Source organism: Histomonas meleagridis (assembly GCF_020186115.1).
Source record: "Histomonas meleagridis strain 2922-C6/04-10x chromosome Unknown contig_40, whole genome shotgun sequence".
NCBI lineage: Eukaryota > Parabasalia > Tritrichomonadida > Dientamoebidae > Histomonas > Histomonas meleagridis.
Genome location: NW_027150884.1, coordinates 87,398 through 103,367, shown reverse-complemented (window position 1 = coordinate 103,367; position 15,970 = coordinate 87,398). Strand labels below are relative to the sequence as shown.

Here is a 15,970-nt window from a genome sequence, read left to right as displayed (position 1 = left end):
TGGCAAAAATTTAATACATAATGAATCTGATTTTAAAATCATGTTATTTTTAATCATATTAATAAACTAGTGTGACAAATTGCATTTAATATTGCAGTGAATCAATAATGAATGAATTCACCATTTTCTTATTTTAATATTGCAAGATTTGACATCCAAATTAAATCTGTGATTCGAACTTACAGTGAGGTCATAATTCACTATATGAAAAATATATATTGCAAATCATTATCTTCAATTCAAACACTTGTATTTTTTATATTTACATAATGTGAACCACGTTTGTCAATAGAAATAGTGTGAATTGTATTGATTTTGTATTATCAATAGATAATCTCTATATCATGTAATTGTTTCCCATTCTACAAATTCATTAATCCAAATAAAAGTTCGATATCTGAAATTTTTATGAGAATTTTCGCAAAATCTGATCTATTTTCAACATTTTATGCTGTAGTATGAGTTTTTACTTAGCAATTAATAGTGTTTACTCTTATCATTAAGTGAATCATGTTCATGTATTTGACGAAATGAAATGAAATTTTAATCAAACATGCATAGTACACTAGCTGGGTCGATTTGTTTCCGAAATCATGAAGACGTACGCTTCTCGATTATGTCATATATTTGAAGAATTTTTGTTCTGCAAGTTTCATAGTACTTTAACGTGCATTTTACAACAGGGACAACTCTAATGCGCTATGTCTTTCAACAGTCTTCCTTAACCGTTTGTAGCATTTGCTCAACACATTAAAAATGATGAAGTCATATTGAACATAATTGAGAGTGTATATATTTTTTCAATATCCGATAACCCCCATTTCGTACAAAAACCCAAAACTTTTTGATAATCTTATATCAATCGACAAAGTGTTTACTTAGCCGGTGAACTTTTTCAAAACATTTCTCTACTTTTTGAGTGAAATTTTGTATTTTCATTGAATTACTTTTTGAATTATCAAAAGTATTTCTAAATTATGAAATTTATAATATATTTACTAAGGACGAACAGTGTTCTCCACACTTCCCGACTTTTGAATTCATTTTAATACTACTTGAAAAGTTTCATTTGGATACCCCCAATTCTCAGTGTCCAAGTACGGTCTACAAGTTGGACATCTTCCTATACAGGAATAGCTTCTCTGAGCGGAAATTCTTCCATAGTATGGGACTCTCCTTAAGTTTATTCGTTCATGATACAAGTGCACGAGTCCTGGGAAGGTATACATCCTCATAAAGCCTTGTATCATTTTCATAGGCTTTGCTAGGAATACACTATCGACTTCCGGGTTACAAGGGATCTCATTGAAGCCTTTTAATGCATCCCAATAACGCCTTGATATTAACTGGAAGTCTCCAGGTGAACGTGGGCCATGTTTAGCTGCGAATGCGTCAAACGAATCGACTATAGCAAATCTATTTGTATATATTTGACTCGCAAACTCCATATCTAATTTTAATATTTGCCAAGTATCTGATATACTATGTATTAATTCATCAACAGACTTAAAACTTTTCGAAAACGTATCTTCCAACATATTCCATCGATTAGCTCGATATATTATATATGGATTAAATTGGTGCGCAGCAAATTCTTCAAATAATTCAGTCGAATATAAGATATCAGAGTTTGTTGCTAACACAAATTTACCTTTACATCTTCGTATGCCCATATTCTTGGAGATTACCTCGAAGAACGCATATTTCCGATTATATTTCTTCTCTAACATTTCATGCGTTTCTGGTGGCACTATAACAAATCGGATTTTGTTATGAAGATATGGCGTTATATTTAATATTTCATGTAATAACTTATTACCACGTGGAGTTGCATAATCAATTAATACAATTTCGATTTGGACAAGTGGTACCATTTGGATACAATAACTTATAGTATCAAGAAATGTTTGTATTCTAAATGTGAAATCTTTAGAATATCCATCATTACGACCTGCGAACGTGAATGATATATAAGTATTATTTTTATGTTTCTCTATTTGATCCATTATAATATCTTTATTGTTTGTATATTCATTTTTGATCATTGTTTCAATATTTGCATTTTCATTTCCAATGATTTGGATTTTATCATATTCATTATTAATTGTTGTGCTTAAGTCATGTGAATATTTCCTAAAGTTAACTTTACAATTATCGAGTCCAAATGATTTTAACGCTAAATTTACTGATTCTTCGATATTTAATTGCGAATTCCCTTTTATTAATATATGTTCATTAGTATGATTCTCATGAAGATATCGAAGTATATATTCGGCTGCTTCATTAGATGTAATACTTTGATATTTAGTATACGGCGAATAATCAATGTTACTATATCCAACTTCATTACATTCTCTAATTGCTCTCATTATTGGATTCTCTAAGTCTTTAAAACCTTTAGAATCAATCAAAAACGGCATTTCGATTATATTTCCTTTATAACTTTTAACAATATCAATAGTTTCTTTAAATATTGGTTGTGTAGGACAAAACACATAACTTATATTTTTTTGATTTAAATATGATATTAAGCCTTTAGTATAATTATTGATCATATGTTTCATATAAAGAGAACCATCAGAATATGTATGACGAATAAGTGGTGGTTGATATGCAATAATAACAGATGTTATGTTAATTAAATCTAAAATTTTATACGAATCTTCAGAAGAAAAGTCTAAATGATTGATTCCTTTTAAACCCAAATATGAAATTCCTTTTTGGTCGAATATTTCTCTTATAGCTGTACCTAAAGCTGTGTTACGACCTACCAAAAGAATTTGTGGATTAGAGAGTTCTTCCTTTGTAATGTCCTTTCTAAAAATACGGGCAAAAAGATGACGAAATGGTTTCCTATCTATGCACTTATATGAATTATTTGGTAAATATTGATAATATTTAAATGTTGGCGAAGGTGGTTCCCCATCTTGTGGAATCGCTACATCTGCAAATGGTTTAAAGTCGCCACTAATAGTTTTAGTGGAATGGATTCTTTTATTTCTAATTTGGAAAGTCAGGATTTCTTTAGGAATATAGATGCTATTGCTATTCAAAAATGCATAGGTTGCAATAGCTATAATCAAGGAAATGATGAAGAAAGCACTGATTTTACTTGCCATTGATCTTGAATAGAGATCGGGGGTTAAAAACGTCAATATTGGAATTCAATGTTCGAAAAATTGTGTGGAAACATTTTTGACATTGATGACAGAAATCAAATTTTTGTTATTTTGTATTAATGAGAGTGCAAAAGATTAAAATTTTTAAAAAAGAAATTGATTTGGATGATTTTTGCACAAGATTTCATTAATATAAATGGGTATTAATGCATTGAGAAGTACAGATATTGTTCACTTTTTAAATGAATTTGTTTCTGTCAATGACGATACGATTATTTTTGCATAATTTTTCTAACCCCTTTTTATGTGCGGCAATTTTTCTTTTGCCTGCAGAATTTTTATGAGGCTTTGGATGACAAACCGACATTTAAAGTCAAATATAATCAATGAAGTTTTTCAAATTATATTTGGTCACAATTTTGCTGACAATTTTTATTACAGAGAATGCAAGTTCTGGAGCATAACCGGCAAGAATCCACCGAGTTATGAATGCCAAAGAAAAAGAAACAATTATCTATGCTATTTTGGTGTTTTATTTTTTCTTTCTCATACATATTAATGGTTTTTTAACTTTAATTAATGAGTTTTTTCAAATTTTCCTGATTTTTTTTTTTTTTTTTTTTGCATGATGGAATGAAGATGCACCTCAAAAATTATTAAAATTTTTTAATTGGAAATTTGCTATCGAAGAGACAAAAGTGACACCATCTGTTGACACTTTTCTTTACTCATAAATGTGAATATCGAAGCATTACCCTATGAATACAAATAAGATATTAATAATAAATATAAATTATTGTTTTCTATTTTTGCTTATAAAATATGCCCCTCAAAAGCTGATAAAACACACAGCTGAAAATATCGATCATTTCTCATAATAATTCTGTATTTATCACACTACTAAACTTTGTATGAGTTGTGTGATAATGATTATATGTATTTAAATGTGTTTGATTATATTTTTATTGGTGTGTACAGTTTCATTCATACAACATAAAAATTGAGTAGAAAACAAACGTTTCTATTCAATTATCAGTCAATTTCCTTGTCACCAAGATGCTTGAGTTTAGATTGCTCTAAGTAAAAATTCATCAATTTTTTTTCGTTTATTACAAATGCATTCAATCATTGGTAGTCTTGCCAAGATTTTTAAACTGCTATTATTATGTTTTTTATGAAAATACTCATTTTTTATGTATAAAAATTTTTGGCGGTTTTTCTCTATCGTTAGGTCATTCACAAACAATTTCTGAGTTTACTTGGTCAGTATATCCAATTTTGTAAATGTCAACTTTGCTCAGCTATAAATTCATTATCATTGGTTCGAGTGGCGTTGGGAAAACAGCCCTTCTAAAAAGACTCACTGAAAACACATTTAAGCAACAATCGCAATCAACAATTGGTGTTGAATTTGATTCAACTATAATTGATATTGATAACCAACAAGTTAAATTACAAATTTGGGATACTGCCGGCCAGGAACGCTTTAGGTCCATTGCTAAGGCATATTTCAGAAATGCAATTGGCGTTATTCTTGCTTTTGATATTACCGAAAGAAAATCATTTAACGAAGTTAACATGTGGCTTACCGACGTTAGGTCGCTATGCGATCCAACAGCTGTTATTCTTTTAGTTGGAAATAAAGCTGATTTAGCAAGTAAAAGAGTTATAACTCTTGCTGAGGCAGAACAGCTTGCACAACAACAGCAAATTACATATTTGGAAACATCTGCTGCTGATGGAACAAATGTTCGTGAAGCATTTGTTAGAGTTGCTACACAAATTTTCAGACGTGGAGTCAAAAACCCATTACCTCCACCTACTCAATATACTTCAAACACAAACAAATCCGGGTGTAGCTGCTGAGTAAAAAATTTTTAAGGAATTTCATGAATGTGAACAAATTATCATCCATGCATCACATCACAAAATTTTCATTCAAAAAGTTCGTTTCAGATGTTTAAACGTTTTCTAGGATAAATTGATTTTTTGGAAACAAATTGATAAAATCTGATATGAGATTCCTAAATATAAACAAAATGATTAATTTTTTTTGAAAAATTATATAAGCCATAAAGTTTTTGAAAGTATCATAAAATTTCGAAATGCAGCATGATCAAATTTTTTCAAATTTAGTATCCAAATGAAAATGACAATTAGAAGCAGTGTAAAATCGAGTTGTGTTTTATCCAAGTTTTTCTGATTTTAATATTTTGAAAGTATAATTAAAAAACGAACAGTATCTTCTTACAACATTACACTATTGTATAAAGACAATCAATTTTCATATAAGTAAAAATGTAAAATCCAAATTTCTGAAATTCATTTGAAATTTCAAATTCAAAAAAAGTTGATTACTTACATATTCTTCCCTGAAATTTGACCTTATATTTAAAAGTTTTTCATATTTTAATTGAGGGAATATTACAAGATAAAATAAGAAAGTGATTCGAAATAATGATTTATTCTTGTTTTTGTTGGCGACCTTCAGCACGTTCACGTTGTTGCTTTAAGAAAAATGGTACACGAACGTGACGAAGGTTGGCATTGCGAACACGAACAATACGACGATGGCATGCACATGAAACACAATAGAAACACTTTTGGTAGGTCTTTGGGAATTCGTATTCCTTGTAAATGGATGCATCCATAACATCCTTAGCTGATGAACTGTCAACCATGTTCTTTGTCATGAAACGCTTTATGGCCTTATCACGTGGTACCATACGGCCGCAGTTCATGCAGTTAACAATCTTCTTGCGTCCAGCGTTCATTTTTGAGCGTCCGCAATTTCTTCTCTTTTGTGGCATGAGGAAAAGGAACGGCCAAACCGTTCATAACCGTCTAATAAATCCACATCGTTCGACCGTTTATTCTCTGTTTTGTAGTCATATTAATTCTCGATGCAAACAAGAAATCCAACAAGTATTCTTTAAAGTTGTTTGATATACTTTAAAATTATTACTTGTAAAGATAGTCTTTTATTTAGAATATTAAATAAATTTATTTAATTGAAATTTGTAATATGCTTCAGAAAAGGAAAAAAGATGTAGGCTCACGTATTTATTTTATTTTTGATGATAGTTATTTTATTATCAAGAGTTAAACATATAATATCTACGTAGATTCATGCAAAATATCCACATTACATCCATAATATTGTTTGTGGTACCACTGTATGTGGTTTTATTGTGGCTGTTTTGGAAAGGTTTATGAAAAAAATTATTGAGTATGATTTAAATTTGTAATAACAACTTGATTTGTTTTGAATAAAGTCTTAGAACGAAAATTGATGGGGCTTTCGTTGTAGTCGAAAATTACTAGTGGCGAAGGGTTAAACTCCCGACTTCTTTTATTTTCAATAAGTGATTTCAAATCACTGTCTGCGTTGTCTTTCAAAGCTTTAACGAAAAACTTAACTTTCTCCATTGGAGGTTCCTTAATATGTGCCAAAAATAAGTCATCTGATAATGATTCACAGCTAAAAAGTTCCTGAAAAATTAAGCAATAAGATAAATCTGTTTCATTGCCAAAAATCATAATTATAATAACCTGCAAGAATTAAAAATATTTTATGTTTAATTACGTTCGCCACGAATTCTTTGTGCAAGTTGAACATCACGTTCCATGATTGTAACACGGTTTGCATGAATGGCGCAAAGGTTTGTATCTTCAAAGAGACCAACAAGATAAGCTTCAGATGCTTCTTGAAGAGCTGCAATTGCTGATGATTGGAAACGAAGATCACCACGGAAACCAGATGCGATTTCACGAACAAGACGTTGGAATGGAAGCTTTCTGATTAAAAGATCTGTGCTCTTTTGGTATTTACGAATTTCACGAAGAGCAACTGTACCTGGTCTGAAACGATGTTGCTTCTTAGCACCTTGTGAATCAACAACTGGTGTTGACTTACGAGCTGCCTTAGCACCGAGTGATTTACGTGGTGTCTTACCACCAGTAGATTTACGTGCTGTCTGTTTTGTGCGTGCCATTAAATAAAATGAGCTTAAAACCACCCCGCCATTTTACGAAATAAATGTAACAAAAAAGTAAAAATTTACATTTAATATTTATGGTGATAAATTGACATTATTTATTAATACCGCGCTTTTTTGAGTTATTTACAAAAAGTGTCTATCACAAAACACTATAGGTAACGGTCGAAATAGGTGATCACCTTTCAAGGTCTTGAAAAAATTGTACGTTAAAAATGAGTTAGTTTGGCCAAAAAAGAGCCTTTATTGTCTGTAATAATACCTTATTATATCAATGAGTATGGGAAAAAACAAGAAAAAAATGATTAACGAAAAAAAATATGTGAAATAGCTCCAGTTCACTCCTTCTAGAGACCGTTTAAATATTTTATTCTTCTCCATGAGATTGAGTTATTGGAATTATTCCCAAAACAAAACAATAGCCATGAAAATCTAACAAATTCTTTATGCAAATTATATTGATTTTATAAATAAAACATTTTTTTTTGTTGTCTTTGCATCAAAATAAAACGCATCAAGCCAAATTTCATATCACATGTCAGTATTAATGAATGATGATTCGCTAAAAAGGGAATTATATTTCCTAATGGCTAAACTTCTTCGCTCTAACTTTCCAGAAATAGCAGAAGATTTCATTCATCAATGCGAAATTCAAAATAAATTTCCATCATCAGTTTTTTGTTCGAAACCTTCTTTTGAACAACTCGAGAAAACAGCACTTCCCGGAATTCCAGATGATCAACTATTACGAATTGTTCGAATGACATGTCCCAAATCCCATCAGCCTTCATTATTTGTCAATACATCAACCTTAAAAGAGCCATTAACGATCCCACAAGCATTATCATCCAATCTCCCATTTTATCAAACACAAATCACCCAAATGTCACCAATAATAAGGGTTACTGGACATTTTGATTTTGTATTTTGTTTAGCTGTTGATGCGACATCACAACTTCTAATTACTGGCGCTGATGATTCTCTTATTAAAATCTGGAAAATCCCTTCGATGACGTTAATTGATACAATCAATACCCATCTCAACGTCATAACAGATATCCAAATCAGTCCATCAAACCAAGTCTTTGCAGCAAGCTCTCATGACTTTACCATCACAATTAACTCGCTCCACGACGGCAGTCTCATAAAGAAAATTGAATTCCAAAGTGAAGTTCACTCGATACGCTTTTCGCCGAATGGCGAATTTTTAGCTGCGGCCCTTGAAGAAGGAGCTGTAGACATCTTTAACACATCGGATTATTCTTTGTATCATCGAATTATTACGCCATCAGGACAAGCTAGCGCATGGGTAAGTTTTTCACCCGGCGGTGAATTTTTGTCATTTTCTAGTGAGCCCTCAGATGTATGTATCTTTTCGATGACAAAACATGAAACTATTACATTAAGTGGTCATCAAAATTTACCGGATTATTTATTCTTCTCAAAACTTTCATGTAATAACATAATCAGTTATTCCACTAAAGAAAAGTCAGTCAAGCTATGGACAGCTAAGAATAATTTATGGGAATTAGAACAATCATTTTCATTACGATGTCCAACTGGTCAAAAAATGCGTGTGGTCAAATGTTACATGAATTGTGATGAAACAAATTTAGTAGCAATTTCATCAAATACTATTTTTTGTTGGGATCTTCATACAAAAAAATTAATTACATCTGTATCACACCCAATATTTACAGAACATTGCACAGTATTGTCAATGCACCCATATATGCCAAACGTAGCATTCATAGGTTGTTCTAATGGGCGCTCTTCGATATGGGACACCAAGTTGGGCAACATTATCGTTGCACTACAATTCAATGAAACCGCAAAACTCACAGAAAGTATTTGGTCGAACGATGGACAGTACGTTATAGCCGCTGACTCTTTGGGCGGTTTTACATTTTACGGTTTCACTCACAGCAAATTTGTATCGTTAACAGAATTTTTTGATTTTGAATTGAACGATACGCATGTTAACGATCACAGCAATCGAATTATATATGATGCACAAGGCGAAGCTTTAGTACCACAACCAGAGCGTGTGAATCTTCAAGACATTAGAATAGATATTAACCCACCACAGATCTCAAGTTATATGATTATTCAAGAAAAGGAATTATTAAGAAAATGGAAAAAAGTTGATAAAGAAAAATTTAGTACTGAGCAAACGAACGATGAAGATAATGAGTCACAGACCAACCAAAACGAAAACATTACAAATGAAAATGAAGATAGTAATTTCTCAATACTTAACAGTCGAATGTCAACTCGACATTCCATTAGTATATTTGACCTTGAACAAATAGACAAAAACGAAAATGAAGAACAAGATCAACAACAAAGATTAATATTAACTGGAAGACGTACTGTTCAGCCACGTTCATTTTCGCCTCCTCCACGCAAAAAGCGTAAACATGGTCGACATAAAAGGACTAAAATCGAAGACACTTCAAAAGACGCAGAGACTTCTCCCCGAAAGAAGCGGAATTATGTACGTAAATCTCGAACAAGTCCGCCGAATTCAAAGCGTGACACGAAAAGTGATAAGGAAATCGAACAAATTGCAAAGTACTCAACAAGGAAATCAATTGTCTCTCGGAAGTATTCACCTGAGAAAGTCAAACGAAACAAAAGGAAACAAAGCACCAAACGGACGTCACTTCTATCACGACGAATATCGCCTCCGCCGAAGTTAACACGTAAAACAAAGCCTAAAGAAGAAGACGATGAGCCAATTGAAGACGAAGACGATGAAATTCCATTGAAATTCGACGATTGGGTTTATATAGACAAACAAAAACAGAAAACGTTTATACCACAAAAAGGCGATGAAGTGATTTACATACGTAAAGCGCACAAAAAGTTTGCTGAAGAGTGTAAAGTCGACACTTTTGAGCCACCGTATAAACGAATCAAAAACTTACCAGAGTTTATTCACTGTATCGTCTCCGATACAGAGTTTATGGTCACTTCACTTTTGCTTACACTATCGATCAAATTGAATTCACGACAAACCATCAAATGTAATGTCTATTATCCTTTACCACTTTCGCCACCATTCATCATATTAAAGACCACGTTTGACACATCTATTCGATGTTGTCGAACGTTAACTATTGGACGAGACATTGAACACATTAAATCAGATGAAGAAATTTTCAATAGTTGTATCACAGGCATTAGAGATGATTGGGAAGAAGACCCATATGAATCGCTAACAATTGATCATGACCCGATGCCATTGGTCATCAGCCCGTGGGACATTGTTCTGCCGCAAAAGAGGAACTGCCTGACACAAGCTCAGAAATTTTGTGCGCAAACCGCCGGGATAATTCAGAAGATTTCAAAGGCCAAAGAATTTTCTATGTTTACGGCGGTTAATAAACGGTTCAAGGAAAGCAAGTTAATTGCAAAGGCTTTAAAGCCAATGGACTTAAACATTTTGTCCGCGAGAATGGAAAACGAATACTATCGAACTTTGCCGGAGCTGATTAGCGACGTGAAGAATATCGGAAAGTTGTGGACAGCAATGAACCCAAAGGCAAAGCAAAGCGCGAAGGAGCTAATGGAAGAAATATTCCGCGAGCTGAGGAGCGCAGCAGCAAGAGTGCACATTACGTTTCCGAAGATAAAATAATTTTTGTAAATATTTTGAATAGATTCAAATTCGTTTTTACCCAAATGTCAATCAAAGCGGAACATATTTATGAAGTGCAAATTAAAACGAAAGTGTGCGAACATATAAATGTATTCGAGAAAGGCTGCAAAAGTTTTGTTACATGTTTTAATTCGTTTTACCAAAATGAAATAACTAAGTAAACCTGTTTTCATATTCCAGTGATTTACTGAGATAAAACTTGTAAAGAAAACATTAACGTAATTGAAATCGAATGTTATACCAAAACATTAAAACGATTTAATGTGACACAAAAAAATAAAATAAGAAAATTATTCTTCTTTAAGTATTCTCTTTTTCTCAGAGCATTGTGACCCTTCATGCCCAATCCTGTTCTTTTCAAGCTCACATCTGATTTCCAACTCTTCAGCATAGAGTTTATCCGCAAGTTTGTCCATATCTTTGACGCGTTTTCTCATATTATTCTGTTCGATATATTGCGACACCCACCAATTTGGAATGTAGTAAGGTGCACGGTAACTGTGTGTCTTCCTCTTTCTGGAATCAGGTATTGAGTCAAATGAAATAATGCCTTTGAGGTTTTTGCGAGATATGGGATTCGAAAATATTTCCCTGACACCTGAAAAAACTAATTCATTAGTAAGAAGGGGAGCAACAATAATAACTACGATGATTAAAAATTTCGAAAACTTGCCACAAAATGAATTACTTTGATTATTATTGTTACGATTGTATCTTCTTACATTTCTAACTGGATCACCAAAAAGTAAATCAAAGATACCAATGTTGTTTTGTCTTGGTTCTTGCTTTGGTGGACGATTTTGGTTATAAGTTTGACGTGATTCTGGATCATGTAATGTTAAATATGCTTTGGTAGCTTTTTCGAGTGCTTCAGGTGCTTGTTCATGCTTGCAATGATTGGAATCTAAAAGCTTTTGAATTGCTTGGTATTGTCTTTCAATTTCTTCTTGAGTGCATGTATCTTTTAAGAAAAGTATCGAATAATAATCTGTTGAGCGTATAATTCTTTTGATGATTCTGTCGAGATTCTCCGCGTCGCTCATATTGTTTGGTCGCAACTCCAATCATTAAACGGTCGCTGTAATTTTCGTTCGTTTCCTTAAAAGGAAATGAATAAGTCGCCGGATATAATGGAATCAGCACAAAAAGCATTGTCTTTGATATGCACAAAAATAGCAGAAACAGAAAAAAACATACAGAATAATATTAATAAAATTGCAAATCTACAAAATAAATCACAAAAAAGAAAAATTGGGTTTCAAATGAAACTTGATCGTAAAAAGAGAGAGATGGCTAATAAATATCAAAAAGAAATATCAGAAATTCAATCTAAAATAACAATTCAACTTGTTGAAAATGAAAAATTAACAACCAATCTAAACAAATTATCAAAAGAAATGCAATTGCTTTTAACGCCAAACGAAATTAAAATTGAAGAACAAGAAGAAATTGATCTTTCCAAACAAACAGATGACATTCTTAAAAAAAGATATGCAAAAATGAAGGAAAAGTATTCACAAAAGATTGATTTTTTGATTAAAAAAATGCAGCATGAACATTTAAAGCAAATCGAACAACTGAAAAATGAACATGAAGTGAACCTTCAGAAAATTGAAAGAGAATGTAATGTAAACCTTTCAAAATTTTCCAAACAAATTTTTGTTCCATCAGGCGATGCAAAGTATTATGAACTCTTTAATAAAATGATTGAAAAAGAAAATATTAATTTCCAGCAAAGGAAAGGAAAGATTCAATCTGAGATTAATGAAATTAATCAAGATCTAGAAAATGGAATTCAAATGATTACAGATGAAGTTGAAGCCACTATTATTCGAGAAGAAAATATTTTTAATGAAAAACTTAATCAACTTAGAAATCATTTAGATAATTATAAATCTTCAATTGAACATATTGATAAAGATAAAATGAAATCTGAATATGAGCAACAAATAATAAATAAAGTTAAACAAGAATTAGATAATAACTTTAATGAATTATTACAACAAAAAGTAATGGAAATAGCGCAAAATGAAGAAGAAATGAAAATCAAAATAGAAATTGATACAAAAACAAAAATCGAACAAAACTTTAATAAAAACACTAAAGAAATTTCTGACTGTAAAAACAATATCAAAAACATAAAACAAGAAATCAAAGAATTAAAAAATGAAATTAATTTATCTAAAACATTATGGATGGATATGAACCAAACGAAATACGAAAACAAAGAAATAATTAATAAACTTCAAGAAACGAATTTAATTTTAGAGCAAAAACTTTTGGAAATAAATAAAAGAATTGAAGAAGAAAATAAAGAAATTCCTCAAAAAGAAGATGATGACGAAATGAATGAAATTGAAGAAAAATTAAAATCTTTGTGCGCATCAATAAAACATTCTACAAAGCAGCAAAAACATTTCATAGAGAAACAAAGAATTAAACAAGAAGAAGCACTTAAAATTATAAACCAAAGAGTGCAAAATTTGGAGCAAATAAAAAATGAAAAAATTGTCGAAATAAAAAGTAAAATAAGAAAAAATAAACAAAAAACGAAAGAAATTGAGCAGATGCTACAAATTGAAATTCAGAAATATCAATAAATCTGTTTTTATGTTTAATGTATAATGTATATTGCGATTTTGATGATTTTCATATGTTTGTATCAACTTTTGTTTTGGTACTTTTTTTAGAATGTTTTTTGCGTACATTTGATCTTCATTTTGATTATTAGCAATACTCGCTTCATTTCCATTTCATACTTCTTATGAAGCTCCCAATCATTCTTTGAAAGTTCTTCATAATGATCCAAGAAGTATTTTTCTATTGGATCATTTCTAGGCCCATACGCTGAATGATTTTGTTTTTTGTTTTCTTTTTCTGTTTTATAATGTGCAAAATATTTTTAGTGATATTTTTTTCAATTAAATTTTGTTTAATCATTTTCTCGCTTAAATAATATGATTCTTGTGTGTTCTTTGTAGATATACGTTTGATAAAAATTGATATTAGTTTAACGATATTTTGATTAATTTCTTCTTCTTTCTTTTGAAGTGTGTTTAAAAAACTTATGTAAATTTCAAATACTTGTTTTTGTGATAAAAATGCATTATAATGATATTATATGTGTAGGGATAATTTGAAACCAACTATTTTTACTTTTGTATTGTAAAAGGAATGTAAATTAACAAACAATTTGCAGTAAAGGAAACTAATTTTTTTTATAATCTAAAGTCAACATAACTTCTAAATCAAACATGTGATATTTTCTCTATGACTTTTATGATTTCTCTCTTAAAATTTAATTTAATGAGCTCAAGAATTTGCAAAATTAATTCATAAACAAAGTTACAGAGCAAAAGAAACAAATAAAGTAATTTAACTAATATAATATAATATTTATTTAAAAAAAAATAGTTATGGGAAAGTCAATACGTATTTCATTCTCAGAATTACACCTATAATCCGTCGTCTGTTTGTTTTTCAACATCATAGAACTGCGATATAGCATCTATGAGTTTAGTGAAATCTTGCTTGCCTTTATATTGTTCCTTTTTTCCATCCTTGAGGAACCAAATTGATGGCGTTGGAGGATTGCCAAATGCTTCGATTACATCTGAATCGCGGGAAATTCCAAATGTGATTCCTTTGTTCTTGAGGACGCTATATGTGGCAACAAATGAAAATGGCGGCTTGAACCTTTTTGTGAATAATATGACTCTGTTATCTGTTTGATCATTCCATGATTCATCTGCCTCATCAATATTCTCGCCAATAACATCGGCAATAAAATTAAGAAAACTAATAGAAACGCGCCTACCTGAATAAGGCCTGACACCGTTTTCTGTGAATAAAAAGAAAGATGGAACTGCATAAACACCCAAGCGACGTGCCATTTCTGGTGTGTCTTTAACTTGTGCAGTAGAAAATGTAACAAATCCACGTGCTAATTCAGCAGCCTTTTCAAATTCAGGAAGTGCAATAATACAATTTGGACAATTCTCATTAGTAAACATAACAAACCATGGCTCTTTAGCTTTTCCATTTATAATATTTTCTTTGAATTCTCGGTCAGTAAGTTGTGATAATGATGAACTTAGTATAAACAACAGATTTAACATTAACCAGCAATAAAACAATTATGACGTTTTTTATTGAATGAAAAAATAAATGCCAAAAAATCAAATATGACATTTAATTTTGAATTAAAACAAAAATGACAGATTTTGGTCGAGGTCAGATGGAACAAAAGAATCTTTTAGAATATTTATCTAAAACATGTCGTCAAACAGAGAAAGTAGAACTCGACTCAAACCAAATTACAGAAATATGGAACAGTATAATTCAAATTGCAGAAACAAATACAAAATCTTTCTTTCTTTTTATTCAATATTTAGAATGCTTAGTTTCAATTGTTCCAACATTTTCAGAATCTAATCCACAGAAGATTTCAGAATTAATTGCTAAATTAACAACAGATAAAAATGATATTCATACATTTGAAGTTCTCATGGCCCTTTTCCCTTTCATTAGTGAATCCAATGCCAAATCTCTTATTAATTCCTCAATTGATTTTATTGATATAAATAATTTTGATCAATATGTTTCTTACATTGATACCATTGAAGCTGCTTCTATCAATCAAAAAGTTTACGAAGAAGCATTTTCCATACTAAAAACCAAATCCGAAACAGATAAAATTGTTTCTTCCACAATATTTTTTGCACCATTAGCATCAGCTTTTATCGACCATATTGATGGGTCTTCGTATTTCTTTTTAAATCTGCTCTCCAAACTATTTAAAGGTGATAAACCTCAAATCATTTCCGCATGTTTCTTATCTGAACGTATCAGTTATCAATTCGGTCAAAATCCACAAATTATTCCAACAGATTTGTTTGATAACATTTATAATCTTTTACTTCATGATGATAAATCTATCCAATATAGAGCGCATAAATCATTACGAAGACTTATAGAATGCGGAGTTTTTGATACACCTGAATATATTTCACGTTTAATTGAGCAATTTCCTAAATATCCGACAGAAGAACGAAATCTTTTCTTTAAACTTATTTTAAAGTTTCTTGATGATACTGAATCAGCTGACATTAACACATTCAAACCCATTTTTGAGTTTGCAATAACGAAACTTAAATCGGATATTGAAATTGACGGATTTTTACTTCCTA

The 15,970-nt window shown here is 31.0% G+C and overlaps 7 protein-coding genes across 7 annotated transcripts; 2 read left to right on the top strand and 5 right to left on the bottom strand.

Moving 5' to 3' along the window:
* Nucleotides 1-1,040: 1,040 nt before the first annotated feature.
* Nucleotides 1,041-3,119, bottom strand: GO595_006056 (uncharacterized protein; the record flags this gene model as incomplete). The annotated part of the gene is made up of 1 exon (XM_067919367.1): nucleotides 1,041-3,119. The coding sequence occupies one exon, from the start codon at nucleotides 3,117-3,119 to the stop codon at nucleotides 1,041-1,043; it is 2,079 nt and encodes a 692-aa protein (XP_067773652.1).
* Nucleotides 3,120-4,403: 1,284 nt separating this feature from the next.
* Nucleotides 4,404-4,985, top strand: GO595_006055 (small GTP-binding protein; the record flags this gene model as incomplete). Its single annotated transcript, XM_067919366.1, has 1 exon — nucleotides 4,404-4,985. One exon carries the CDS (start codon nucleotides 4,404-4,406, stop codon nucleotides 4,983-4,985), a length of 582 nt encoding a protein of 193 aa, XP_067773651.1.
* A 596-nt stretch (nucleotides 4,986-5,581) lies between these two features.
* Nucleotides 5,582-5,929, bottom strand: GO595_006054 (40S ribosomal protein S26; the record flags this gene model as incomplete). The annotated part of the gene is made up of 1 exon (XM_067919365.1): nucleotides 5,582-5,929. The coding sequence occupies one exon, from the start codon at nucleotides 5,927-5,929 to the stop codon at nucleotides 5,582-5,584; it is 348 nt and encodes a 115-aa protein (XP_067773650.1).
* Nucleotides 5,930-6,697: 768 nt separating this feature from the next.
* GO595_006053 (histone H3.2) lies at nucleotides 6,698-7,114 on the bottom strand (the record flags this gene model as incomplete). The annotated part of the gene is made up of 1 exon (XM_067919364.1): nucleotides 6,698-7,114. One exon carries the CDS (start codon nucleotides 7,112-7,114, stop codon nucleotides 6,698-6,700), a length of 417 nt encoding a protein of 138 aa, XP_067773649.1.
* A 589-nt stretch (nucleotides 7,115-7,703) lies between these two features.
* GO595_006052 (bromodomain and WD repeat-containing protein 3-like protein) lies at nucleotides 7,704-10,760 on the top strand (the record flags this gene model as incomplete). The annotated part of the gene is made up of 1 exon (XM_067919362.1): nucleotides 7,704-10,760. The coding sequence occupies one exon, from the start codon at nucleotides 7,704-7,706 to the stop codon at nucleotides 10,758-10,760; it is 3,057 nt and encodes a 1,018-aa protein (XP_067773648.1).
* A 311-nt stretch (nucleotides 10,761-11,071) lies between these two features.
* Nucleotides 11,072-11,824, bottom strand: GO595_006051 (chaperone protein dnaJ 49; the record flags this gene model as incomplete). Its single annotated transcript, XM_067919361.1, has 1 exon — nucleotides 11,072-11,824. One exon carries the CDS (start codon nucleotides 11,822-11,824, stop codon nucleotides 11,072-11,074), a length of 753 nt encoding a protein of 250 aa, XP_067773647.1.
* A 2,412-nt stretch (nucleotides 11,825-14,236) lies between these two features.
* On the bottom strand, nucleotides 14,237-14,899 carry GO595_006050 (Thioredoxin family protein; the record flags this gene model as incomplete). Its single annotated transcript, XM_067919360.1, has 1 exon — nucleotides 14,237-14,899. One exon carries the CDS (start codon nucleotides 14,897-14,899, stop codon nucleotides 14,237-14,239), a length of 663 nt encoding a protein of 220 aa, XP_067773646.1.
* Nucleotides 14,900-15,970: the final 1,071 nt, after the last annotated feature.